The sequence below is a fragment of the Cetorhinus maximus genome, chromosome 11 (assembly GCF_964194155.1).
Source record: "Cetorhinus maximus chromosome 11, sCetMax3.hap1.1, whole genome shotgun sequence".
NCBI lineage: Eukaryota > Metazoa > Chordata > Chondrichthyes > Lamniformes > Cetorhinidae > Cetorhinus > Cetorhinus maximus.
In genome coordinates this window covers 116,984,639-116,998,043 of record NC_135889.1, presented here as the reverse complement: position 1 = coordinate 116,998,043, position 13,405 = coordinate 116,984,639, and the positions used below count along the sequence as shown (strand labels likewise).

The following is a 13,405-nucleotide window of genomic DNA, read 5'->3' as shown; positions in this document are numbered from 1 at the left end:
CATACACTAAGGACACAGCAGGGGACAACAAAAAAATAGTAAAATGTGGCAAAACATAAAGTACTTAGCACCATTCTCCTCTACTTTGCTGCTATCATAACCATGGTCCAACCAAGAAACAATAAGTTGGACCATGACATTTCTCACCCTATGACCTGAACACCCATTCTTCTTCAGCTAGGTGACTTGGACTGTGGGCCTTCACTGATGCAGGAAGCATCAGTATTGTGTCAGTAGTTGCCAAGAGATGTGGGTCTCCACAATGGGATTGATTCTGCTGCAGTTCTGTCTCAATCCCAGTCAAAATGCTCTGCTTCCGTACAGGCGTTCACATTGAGGCCCAGCACAGTTAGGAAATCACACTCATTAAGCAGAATAAAGCTTGAATGAAGTTCAGACAAGAGTACCAACTGTTACAGAGTGACAAGTCAGAAACAGCGCAAAAATACAACTGAAATTGGTAACAGAGTTTGAAGCTCTTCTCCACAACTTTAAATAATCAGAGCAGCCATCACAATTTACTGAACATTTCTAGCAACTCCTTTTTGTCCCACTTCAAACAATCAAAAGACACATGACCTTTCCTGCGATTAGGCTTAAAAATTCAACCTTATCCACCTGCACTGCTGACCAAATGGTAGTGAACGAATTTAAACAACTCTATTCACCCAACCCTACACCTAAGCAAAGCAAACAAATTCCAGTGATAGCCATTAACATTCATCATTTTGAGACGGTTAGCCATCTGTTCAACACTCTCCCTCATGTAATGTCAGCATCAGTTTAATGCCCAATGCAGGTGATTAGTTCTCAATCCATATCTACTGATGATTATCTGTTTACATATGCTGAGCTTTAGCTAAAGTTTGCTTTCCAAGCAAGTCAAAGATATGGCATCACATTCCTTCCCAGCTAAGGTTGTTCTTACAAATATTTAGTAGCCACAATTAAAAATCCCATCTTTTTGAAACTGGAGATTACAAAGTGCTGTGTAAGTCCTGTTAAAGCTCTTACTAAAAATACACCACAGGATTTGACATCTGGATAACCCCAGGACTTGACAGCAGGATCAATCAGACAAATCTAACGCTTTCAGCTCATTCAATACATTTAGAGTCAAAGGGATTTCATTTTCTTTGACATTTTTTGACCCCACTGGTCATTATATTACAATTAAATTTTTGTGAGCGCTATTTTAATGCAGTCATTAACCACGGTTAGCAACCGTGTTAAAATAAAGCAAAAATACATTTAAAGACAATATATTGACCCATGCTAAAAAAAGGGTAGATTGAAAGTTAAACTGTTGACATATTTTAAGAGAACTTCAGTGACCCATGCTGGAACTTCCTCATTCAGCCTCTCAGCCACTAACTCTTCCAATAAACATGCCTTAAAACCTATCTCTTCAACCAATCTTTTGGTCATCTGTCCTAATATCTCTTTATATGACTCAGTGCCAAATTTTATCAGCTAACAGTCATATGAAACACCTTGGGGTGTTTTATTTAAGTGGATAAAAACAAACAACCAGTGTATTTTATTTTCATCTGAAGTCCACTTAAAAAACATCATTCACCTGGTAAACAGAGTAAAGCAGGTTTCTTGCTGCTCCCAGTCATTGGCCTATGCTGCTCCTAGGTTGGCAATATGCAGTGCACGAAATGTTACCTTAAACTCGGAGATTGGTGGAAACGCCTGTCATATATACCTACCTATCCTTGACATTAGTAATTAAGAATAGAAATTGAGAAGCAATTATTTACATTTGAAGGACAGGGTTTGTTGCAGTTCTATACATACTCATACATGTTGATGTTCAATTATGACAGCTGCATTTAAATAGCACCTTGAATGCAATGTTGGAATGACTGTCTATGGTGAAGGTTGCAGAGAGGATGAAGATGAGGGAATGTTGGTCCTGCCTGCCTTGACTGAATTCTTTTACGGAGTGCAATGGTGGATGAGGATAGGCTAGTTGATATTATGTGCCCTGATTTCCAAAATACATTTGATGAAGAAGGTCATGACAAAATTACGAAGATCTCAGGGCAGTTACAACATTCAATGGAGAGTTGGCTTAAGTCATGGAAGCAAAGGGAGCTCCTTAGAGATCTATACTGGGACTATTAGATAGCATTATGTGGACACAGCTAAGCATATGGAGTTAGAAAACCAAGACAAACCACAAGATGCTCATCAAAGAAAACAGCCTAGGAAATAAGACATGAGAACTATACTTGGATCATTTGAGGTTTTGTTACAATCTCGGCAGAGACCGATAATTTTATAAAGAAATTCGAACTTCCAGTTAATAGCTGAAGAATGACACAATAATTTCACGTTTTAAGACTTTTACTGTAACAAAAGACTTAAAAGCACTATTCATTAAACATAGTCTTTGTAGGTAACTTATAGTTTAAATCACAAAACAGAACCATTCACCTTTTAGTGCAACTGAAAACACTTTACAGGTATACTTTACACTATCCTTTAAGTAGGCAGTCAATTCACCCAGAACCAGTCCCAAAGGTTTACTTCTGTTCTTCCCTTTCTCAGCCTGGGACCTTTTAATCTCAGCACTGTTGTTCACTGTGAGGTTTTTTTCCCAATGATTCTTTTTCTAGTTCAAGCCAGGTGAATCTTTCGCCCTCATTTTAACTCCTCATGAATTTGGTCTTTTCAATCCAAGGGCAAACTTCCACCTGCCTTCCTACATGGTGAGCTTCAGCATCTTGCTGCCTATAGTTGCTCACCCTCTCTCAGAACCTGGCACACTAACTAGTCTGCAGTCTGGCTATGGTTACCCTGTAGCAATTTAACATTGGCAGCATCGTTAATTGCTTTAAGGCAAGACTTCCACCCCCATTTCAGTAAGAAGTCCCACCTTAGAGAGCTGACAGCCAATTGGATGGTCAATAGCTCTGTAGTTCCATGAGCACCAGCCAGGAGTGGTGGCAACTGCTGGGACCACAGGCAGTCCTACCATGCTGAGAAGCCCAAGTAAGTCAGGGGGTCGGGGGTCTCAGCAAGCGAGGTGAGGGGCCAGTTTCAAGAGGTTGGGTGGGGGGGGTGGGGGGGGGGCGTTGTTGGCAGTGTGGGGAGTGAACTGTGTCTCCAATGGGCCCAGGGGACCCACAAAGATGGCATTTTGCCTAACACCAGCTGTCGGGGCTTCCTGTGTGGCGTGGGCCTCACCCTGCCACGGGTGAGATACTGGCAGCAGCGGCAGGATGAGGCCCTTAAGTGGCCATTAACTGGTCACTTACCACTTCAATAGGCCCGAGGGAGGTTGGGCTACCAAACACCTCCCCTGCTCACTCCCCTCTCCCACCCCATCTGTAAAATTTAGACAGGTCAAGGGTGGGCCGCTAGGTGGTGAGAAGGCCATCCGCTGGATTTTGTGTGCACCCCTCCGCCTTCAAAGCCGCCGGCAAGAGAGCATAAAATCCAGTCCATTAACACTATGTTTCTCTCTCCACAGATGCTGCCTGACCTGCTGAGCATTTCCATAATTTCTTTTGCTTTTATATTTCCAGTATCCTCAGTATTTTACTCTTGTACTTTAAAGAGAACTTGAGAAGTTGCTGAGAGAAAAGGATATCTCCAGTTAAGGGGTAAGATTTGAGTTAGTTGAGATTACGGTGAACCATGGCCAACTCTGGTCGCCTGAATTTGCTCATGTGACTTAGGGAAATGGAGAACTTTTCCTGAACTGCTCACAGTTTTGCTTCTGCCTGAAGACAATGTTGCTTAGGGCAATGTGAGAAACTGCAACATAATCTGGGTGAACTGGTTTAGGTGGATGGAATAGCCCTCTCACTCATCTATACACACACTTGAATTTAGGTGACAGGGATAATGCACTGAAGCTGCAGTCACACTGGATCTTCTTGCTGATTTCTTTATAAATTCCAGTACTGTGGACAGCAGGGAACCCACATTGAAGGGATCTGAATAGAAAGTGGCAGAACGTTTAGGTGCCAATCAAGTCATAGAGTCATATACGGCACAGAATGAGGTTGTTCAGCCTATCAAGTCTGTGTCAGCTCTCCGGGGAGCAACCCAATCAGGCCCACTCCCCCGCTCGGTCACCGTAGCCCTACAGGTTTATTTCCTTTATGTTCCCATCCAATTTCATTTTGAAATCATTCATTGTCAGTGCTTCCACTATCCTCATAGGCAGCGAGTTCCAGCTCATTACCATTTGCTGCATAAAAAGTTCTTCCTCACATTACCCCTCCTGCATATCTTGTCCAAAAACCTTAAATTTGTGTCCCCCAGTCTTTACACTAATGGGAACAGTTTTTCCTTGTCTCCCTTATCCAAACCTGTCATAATCTTGTACAGTGCTATCAAATCTCCCTTCAATCTCTTTTACTCCGAGGAAACCCCAAGTTCTCCAACTTAACCCTGTAACTAAAATTGCCCCATCCCTGGAATCATTCTGGTAAATTTCTTCAACACCCTCTCACAGACCTTCACTTCCGAGCGTTTGAGAACCTTATAAAAGAAGATAGGTCAAAACAGGGACTGCAGCTAAAGAGTATAGAAGGTCCAGATGCATTTCTAAATAAGCCAGACTAGATTGTTTTCAAAGGAGGGGTGAAATGTGTCACCTAGCCAGGTGAAGTTCAGAAACTGTGTTTATTTTTCCCAAAGATACTGGTAAAATTGGTACTATGGTAAATTTTTATGATCAGGGAGGTAAAGTCCAAAGACATAGTGAAACAATGGGAATTTGCTTTCAAATGGGAAAAAATGTATAAAGGAGAGGTTATGTGTAAAGGCAGGCATCTACGCCTCAAACTGCTGTCTACAGCGAACTGAAGTTAAGAAACCTCACTCTGAATTGGATTGTTCAGGGTATCATATTTCTTTGCCTGGGTCTTTAAAAATCTGTGTGTCTTACTGTTGCCTTAACAGAGGTGTAACTGGGAGTCAGATTAATTAGGGGATTTAGAAGTTATTATAGTAGTAATTTGTAGGCATATGTATGTGTTTAAAATCATTTCTCTTATTAATAAATGTTTAATCTAGTTTTGTAAAAACCTATAAGGCTCGGTCGTCTTATTACTACTGAATTCAAAGCCCGCACCTTGAAATATACAAATTGCAAAAATAGTTGTGGCAGTTGTCTCAAGGTTCCCTCTGTGATTTGAATAACTCAGCATTTACCATCGGCTGTGCCATAATAATGGCCTTTTGAAGTGAAATACAATGATAACAGATTTAAAAGGAATAAGAAAGACCAGGTCCCTGAGCCAAAGAATTAACATTGCCTTGCATTTATATAGTGCCTTTAACATAGTAAAACATTCTAAAACACTTTAAAGAAGTTTACTCAAACAAAAATGGGCACCAAAACACACAGAGATATTAGGACAGGGGACCAAAAGCTTGGTTAAGGCGATAGATTTTAAGGAGCATTTTAAAAGGTAGTCGGTGATATCAGTGAGATTTTTGACAGTTAATGTTTCTGTGAAGTGTCTTGGAAGGTTCCGTTAAAGATGCTATATAAATGTACATTGTTGATGATGAGTGATAGCTCATTCATCAGGAGCTGAGCAGAGGGGGAATAAGGGAGCAGGCGGTAGGTCTTAGGAGAGGAGATGTGAAGCTGCTAACATGATGCTATGGTACACATATTTATGAAACTTGCCAAAAATTAAAGTGTCTCACCTATCCCCTTATAAGGGGCAGCATGTGGGTTTACGCTTCCGTTTACTGTTCCAACATCTAGCGTAGTTAGCTGATGGGATGGCCTCAATTTGATCTCTGTCTGCATGTCAGCAAGGTTTATCTTCGTTGCTAGAGACCGAGGGTTATTGTACCTCTGCTTGGTCTTCTGGATAAAATTATCTACAGGTTTAAAGTAAACACATTTTGAAACATAAAAATCCTTTTTCTTTTAAAAAACAGAATTAAGATTTTTTTATTATTTCAAAGAAATGGATTCTCAGAGTCAAAATGGCACAGAGGAAGGCCATTCAGCCCATCGAGTCCATGCCATCTTTGCACACAGCAATTCAATCAGTCCCATTCCCCTGCTCATCTATCCTGGTAGCCTTAAGTCTATTTCCCTCAAGAAACTGTCCAGTTTCCTTTCAAATTATTCATCATCTATGCTTCCGCGACACTCGGAGGCAGTGAATTCCAGGCCATTACTAATAGAACAGAAATTTTTACCTGTTGGTGCCACCAGGAGTGAGGGTGGTTCTGGGCTGTTCTGAGGTGGCCCAGAGGACAGTTTGAAACCAGAGTTTGCAATGGGGTCATGCCGAGCGGCCCGGCAAGGAGGGAAACATTCCACGGTGGTGATAAAATTAACTTCAATACTATTCGTAAGACAGTTTCTTTTTCTTTACAAAATGGTGAAATGGGTTTGAATTTAACTATTCTCATTTTAAACAATCAATATTCTTTGATGTACTGCAGTGGTGAATTGTAATTCTTTAGCCAACAATTAACAAAACAAGTAACTTTTACAATAAGCTTCCAGGGGTAAGTTATTTCCTTCAACCTCCATCACTTAAGTAATTAACTTAACCCAGGCTGTCTGGGGGCAGGGAGGGGAGGTGAGGGAACCTTGGAAATGCAAGTCAACCTGCACAACTCAGTGTCAGAGATGGCAAAAGTGACTTGTCCACCTTCTCAGTTGAAGGCAGAGAGATTGATTTTATCCCATTAGCCTGAGGTGGACTGAACCCCTTAATGCAGAACTCAAAGGATTGTACACTAAGTTAATGTGCCATATGCTTCCCATTATTTGTTGTGCATTACAATAAACTGTTGTTTGATCTCAAATACACAGCAGGCCTCTTTGTTATAATCTTACTCCTGTCCAAATTACTATACAAGAGAAAGATGTGACTTATGCACCTGACTTCACTGTACCAAAATGAAAAATTATACTTAATGTAATAAAATTAGATTAACATAGTTTAAAATTCTATCTACTTCCCCCCCCAGTAACATGTAATTAACACTTCTCATGTCTTTCCCCTCCACAAATTTACACTCTAGAAGACAGATTATCATTGCTTCCATCATCATTTAGTCCATTTACTGAAACCTGCGAGCTCACCAAATTCTATGAAGGAGTATGGCCTGACAGCAATGTTTATCCTCATTGTGTCATATAAAGTAATGAATTCTCGTTGCAGTTCATCCAAGAAACAGAAAGCGAGGACGTTTGGGTAGTTTTCAGAGCAGATCATCATATACCCTAGTCCTAATGAGCTTATAAAACTAAGGAGAAGAACAGATTAATTAATGCATAATACAGAAAATATGAAACAATTAGTGTACAGAAATGATTCAAAATAATCGAGCAAATGGCACATTACTAAAATTAACACTCTACAATTCGCAAATGCATTAAATGCACTTGCCTCTTCTGAAGCAGGAAAAAACCTTAAAAACCATGTTTTATCATATTCCAAACTTGAATGAGTGTATGAATTTAACCACAGCTGAGATTCAGAGAATGTTGCAACACAAAAACAATAGGTCTGCACCAGTGCTTTCCTTCCACGAGCCATGTAATCGAATCCTGCTCTCCTTCCGCGTGTTAAAGAATTTGTGGACTCTGCTTCAGAAGTTTTCAATGGGGAATTCCACATTCTAGCCATCTTCTTAGCTAAAAAAAAATTCTATCCTCCTTAATAATTCTTTTTGAGATGGTCATAAAATTTGTGCCCTCTTGGCACCATCTCACTGATGGAAACAAGCTTATGAGTATTTACTTCATGGTACCTGTCACATCTTGAAGGCCCACATCAGTCATCCTTCAACTTTCCCAGCACTACTGAAAAACCCCAACGTAAGTCACTCTCTTTATAGCTGTAATATCCTAATGAACCATTTCCATTGCTTTTACATTATTCTACTACTAGGATTTAACTAGATTCTCCTCCTTTACATTGCTCTAAGGAGGTTGTGTTAAAGCAAACCTCAGTTTTAGAAAATCATGTAAGCTGCCAAAGTAATTCTTAAGCATTTCACCAAGTTCTGAGCTTCACGGTTGACTGGAAAGTAACTTCAGATGTTAACAGGAGAAATAAAGGCTGGTCTTAATGTATTATTGGCTTGAAATACAAAAAATGAAAATTGACTGACTTACTTACAGGAGGATAGATTGCATCATTGCTGATAGTCAACAATGGGGAACAGTGAATAAGGGTTGCTGCAGAAATTGAAGTGCATTATTGCCATCAAAAAGTGCATCAAATAAGACACTAGTTAGGCCTCAGCTGAAGTGCTGTGTACAGTTCTGGGTGCCACACTATAAGAAGGATGTGAACGCATTGGAGAGAGTGCAGAAGAGGTTTACAAGAATGGTTCCAGGGATGAGAAACTTCAGTTGTGAAGATAGATTGGAGAGGTTGGGGCTGTTCTCCTTTGAGAGGAGAAGGCCAAGAGATTTGATAGAGGTGTTCAAAATCATCAGGGGGCTGATTAGAGCAGATAGGGAAAAACTGTGCCTACTCGTAAAAGGATCGAGAACTAAAGGGCTTAGATTTAAAGTGATTTGCAAAAGAAACAAATGTGATGTGAGAAGAAATTTTTTCATGCAGTGAGTGGTTCGAGTTTGGAATGCACTGCCTGGAAGTGTGGAGGAGGCAGGTTCAATCGAGACATTCAAGAGGGCATTGGATGATTATTTAAATGGAAACAATGTGCAAGGGTGCGGGGAAAAAAGCGGGAGAATGGCACTAAGTCATAACGCTCACCTGGAGAGCCAGTGCAGACATGATGGGTCGAATGGCCTCCTTCTGCACCAAAACAATTCTGTGTTTCTGTATACTAAGGTGGACAGCAATTTTTTTTTTTTTTTTAGAGACAGTGAAAGTGCCAAACTCCCCTGCCTTGTTAGGAAATATATCTTTTCCTGTATCCTGGTGTCCCCACATCACCTGCAGTTAGGGAAAGCAGGCAACCTTCTCACACGCCTTCAGTTTCTCTGAAGCAACCAATGGAAGATCCACAAGAGTGGATTGGGGAAAAAACTCAAGCATTGAAGCTCTTGCCCAACTTGTGAAGAAACAAAAATTCATCACTTCCCCGCAGGAACATGGCTGAGACAAGCTTGTGGGCATGAGCCCACGATTCCACAGCGCCATGAGGTGGTGCTCCAATGTCCTGTGCAATAGTGCTGTCCAACATTTCGATTTTAAAATAATTTGAAGGAACAAAATTGACTCTTGCATGCTTGTCACTCTACAGTAAACTAAATGCTGTCTCAGCAGGGATCAATGGCCCTAAATGTACAATAATGCCTTTAAGACAGAATTACTTTTTGATAAACATAACAGGTTTTTTTTGCTTTATCAAACCATGGAAGCTCTGAAGAAGAGTCACATGGACTCAAAACGCTAACTCTTGTTACTCTCTCCACAGATGCTGCCAGACCTGCTGAGTTTTTCCAGCATTTTCTGTTTTTAATACATGGAAATATAGGCCCATGTTAACTTAATAACAAAGGTGATTTCAAAACCTTTAACAGTACATTCCTTACTTGCATTCTGACGTAACCTTCGGAAGCATTTACAGTGTGACTGCAATATTGGTTTGAAGCAAATATGCTTCACTTTGCAATTATAGCATAAAAACAGACAGAACCCAGTCAAGGGTTAACCTGTCACAGGAATAAATGGCAGCAAAACACGCGAAAGTCCCACTCTAAACATACTCGGGACTCGATTTATCCTACATAAATGTAATGCTGTTAGTATTCCAATCACAACTTGAAAGCATGAATACATCCTAGAACCAGAAAGTTACCGTAATCTTAGCTCACTCAGAACTCCCCTTATAAGAGGATAATATAGTGCTTTTATTCTGCAATTTTTCCACATACAACTGGTCAAATCAGCATTTCATGTATCTGCAATATTAGGCCTATTTCTCCTGCCTGCTAAAACTACTAACTTCAATGTTCATCATGTCAGCTGTATCTTCGCTAGGATTTTTGCACTTCTGTATTTTTTAATAGGCCAAGCAAAAGATATTTTAAGTAGAAGAGCAAAATTTAAGCTTGAAGGATAGGCATAGAATCCAATGCTCCAATTGTTAACAGATTGCCAGACAATACATACTATTCTGCAAAGGAAAGGAGGTTTGAACTATTTGTTTTCATGTCACTGTTTCTCCTACAGATTTCAAAAGCTACATGATCTATTGAAGGAGGCAGATGATAAACTATCCGTCTGTTCACTACACATTCTAGTGTCAATCAAGAGGCGGAAAAATGACACTTGGGCAATAGGTAGGAGGACAGGGTAGCACAGCGCATTGACAGATCGCCTTTTCTCCTCTATGGCCTGGGTTCAAATCCAGCTAGAATTGAGCCTCGTTGCTCAGCATGAGCCCATAACAGAAAATGGCCTATAGTGAGTCACAGTGTGGCCATCCCACTCAGAGATGCCATTCAAATGGTTCAGAAGCGAGTCACTTAAAAAGTGTGTATCCTTCCTAAAGTGTGGTTCCCAGAAATGAACACAATACACCAGCTGAGGCCTGGCCAGCATTTTATGAAGATTTTGCCAAGCTTCCATTCTTTTGGTACTCTTTATCACTACTAAAGCCAAGGAACCAATCACAGCTTCACCTAACACTTTCAAGGATTTGTGTACACACACCTCCATGTTTATCTGTTCCTGCACCTACTTCGAAATTGTGACATTTACTATATATTGTCTCCCTCATTCTTCTTACCAAAATGTACTGCTTCACATTGCTTAGTTAATTTTATTCTGTCATGCGTCTTCCCATTTCACCAGTCTGTCTGTGTCCTCCTGAAGTCCATTATCCTCCTCACCATTTACGACATCTTTGAGATTTGTGTTAGTGTATACTTTGAAAAGATGCCCTATTTACTGGCTCGTGGGGAACACCACAGTGTATTTCCCTGCAGTCTGAAAAACAACCATTCACCACTATTATTCCGTGTGCTCTGAGCCTTGGTCAAATTTGTAACAACACTGCCAGTGTCCCTTTAATCCCATGGGCTTTAATTTTACTAACAAGTCTATTATGCACTATTTTGTCAAATGTTTTGTTAAAGTCCATATGCGCGTCAAATTTCTCCATTACTTCAAAGAACTCAATCAAGATAGTCAAACATGATTTGTTTTAACAAATCTGTGCTGACGTTCACTTTACAGCCCATACTTTTCCAAATGGCAATTAGTTATTTTCCGGATCGTCTCCAAACGTTTCCCACCACAGATGTTAAGCTAATTGGCCCCTAACTGCTAGACTTATCCCTGTCACTTACCATGAAACTTGCATTTCAGAGAGACATGAAGACTATAGGTGGGGCTTCAATGTTTCTGTTTTGTAATCATTTGAATAACACTTACTACATTTACACTGCTGAAGGGTAGAAATTACTTAGTATATAACCATATCAGCCAATAGTGATGAGCACATATCCAGATCATGGGTTTGTTTTTTTGGAGAAATGTCTCTCTAGTCTTATGTTTTCAACAAGTCCATTAATTTTAGATTAAAGAGATGTCAGTCATCACCTCCCCTCACTTCCCTGTCTGACCTTTTTGCTAGGTTACGCTGCACATCAACGGGACTGACCTCAGATTGTGGTGGGAACTACAGAAACATGATGACATTTAAGATGATTAATGAAACAGGCAAACATGGTTTTAGAAGTCACAGACCTCCAGTATAATAGGTAATGTTGGCTTTGTTATATTTATTTCCATTTTAAGGCAAGTTTCAGCCAGCACAGCAAACAAAAGCAGTTTTAATACCTTCATCTTAGACCAGCCCCAAGCCAACAAGGGGCTGCATACACATCATCAATTCTCCACCAACTATTCTTTATTTCGTACAATATACACAAGGCAGTGACTAATTCATGCACTACAAAAACACAACTGACCCTTTGGCTGACAGTGACCTGTATACAACTTTGAACAAAAGTGTTCTGCGGAAGACAGTAATCTGCATTTAGGTTTACACACTGCGTTCCATTTGCTAACAACCAGTGGCATTTCCCATCTGTGCCTTGCTCTGTAAAACTCAAATTTACTTATTTTTTCCCCATGGAGCAAAACAGATGCAATGAATATTACAACTGAGTGTGGATGTGGAGGAGGGAAGTAAGAATTGTTTCCTCGATATAACCTATAATGAAGAGCACTTTGTATACTTATGTCACTAATTTGTGTTCCTTACATGTTTAGTGTATGCTACATCAATCCACGTGATTTCAGTTCTCTACGAGTGCAGTCAACGCCCCTCAAACAACAAGGGTCTCCCTAAAGCATTAGCTCCCAGTGGAGCCAGAATACTGTGTACCACAGGGTTTGGGCATATAAACCTCAGTGAAGTTACAGAGGGAATGCTGCATTGTCTATAGCTCCTGTCATTAGGGCAAGACGTAAAACCAACTTGATTGCTCAGGTGGACGTTCAGGGCCCACACTGCACTGTGGGAAAAAGCACACAGAATTCCCCCAGTGACCTGGTCAACCTTCTTCACCTAACCAATACCTCCAAAATCAGATTAACATTTGAGTACTTAATGACAGTGACTTCATTGTAGAAGCATTGCACTGACTGTAAGGTGCTTAAGGACACAAGAGGCACTACTAAATTGCAAGTGCTTCCTTTCTTCTAAAGTAAATAGGGGAAAGGGGCATCAATGACTTACTGTATATTGTACTGTACACCTTTCAGAGTACATCGGTCAGGCAGATGCCCTAGCTTTTTTGACAGCACTTTAAGATGCTTCTTGACCTCCTGAACTCCTTTGTTCTGTTCAAAATCTGTGGAAGCAGAAAGCGGAAGGCCATCTCTGACACGCACAACTGAAGCAAACAGGACCATGGACATTTCCGACAACGTCCCAGGAGTGCTGGAAAACATTTAAGGAAAACGCTTTAACACATTTAAATGTGTGTTAAATAATTGCATAGTATGTAAAAGTTACTTCCAAAAGAGCTATGTTTAAAATGTTGGTACATTTACTGTAATGCAGGGTAACACAATAGGAATCAAGCATCGAGGTGAAGCACAGTATGGTTAGATGTACACTTGAAGAAACATTATTCAATCATTGCTGATCATGGTAAATAATCTGCAAGTGTGTGAAGCAACACCAATAGAAGGTTCCATTAACATTTCCTTAAATGTAACATGCAGACATTGAAATACGCTACCTATTGCAAATACAGATCTTAAATTGCCAAATGTTTCCAGTCTCCTCCAGTCTCTGTCGCCAGACTTTTGCCCTCAGCATGCCAGGGATAGGAAGGGAAAAACTAGCTGGAGTTCCAACTCCTAATCATGACCCAATGACCAGGAGCTCATTGGCAGAATGAGTGAGCAAGTGAAAGTTCAGGCTTGGTGGTGATGAATCCTATGATCCGATTGCCTAC

The 13,405-nt window shown here is 40.5% G+C and overlaps 1 protein-coding gene across 4 annotated transcripts in view; it reads right to left on the bottom strand.

Moving 5' to 3' along the window:
- The window catches only part of sec22a (SEC22 homolog A, vesicle trafficking protein), a 55,158-nt gene that overhangs the window by 27,829 nt on the left and 13,924 nt on the right, over positions 1-13,405 (bottom strand). For 3 of the 4 annotated variants that reach the window (XM_078552630.1, XM_078552632.1, XM_078552631.1), the window contains 3 exons: positions 12,679-12,882; positions 7,088-7,251; positions 5,683-5,862 (listed from right to left, as the gene is read on the bottom strand). In XM_078552630.1, the coding sequence (XP_078408756.1) occupies positions 5,683-5,862; positions 7,088-7,251; positions 12,679-12,860 (526 nt within the window). In that variant the 5' untranslated portion in view covers positions 12,861-12,882. Of the gene's footprint in view, positions 1-5,682; positions 5,863-7,087; positions 7,252-7,470; positions 7,636-12,678; positions 12,883-13,405 lie in introns of those variants that run through there. The other variant, XM_078552633.1, reaches the window with a different exon arrangement.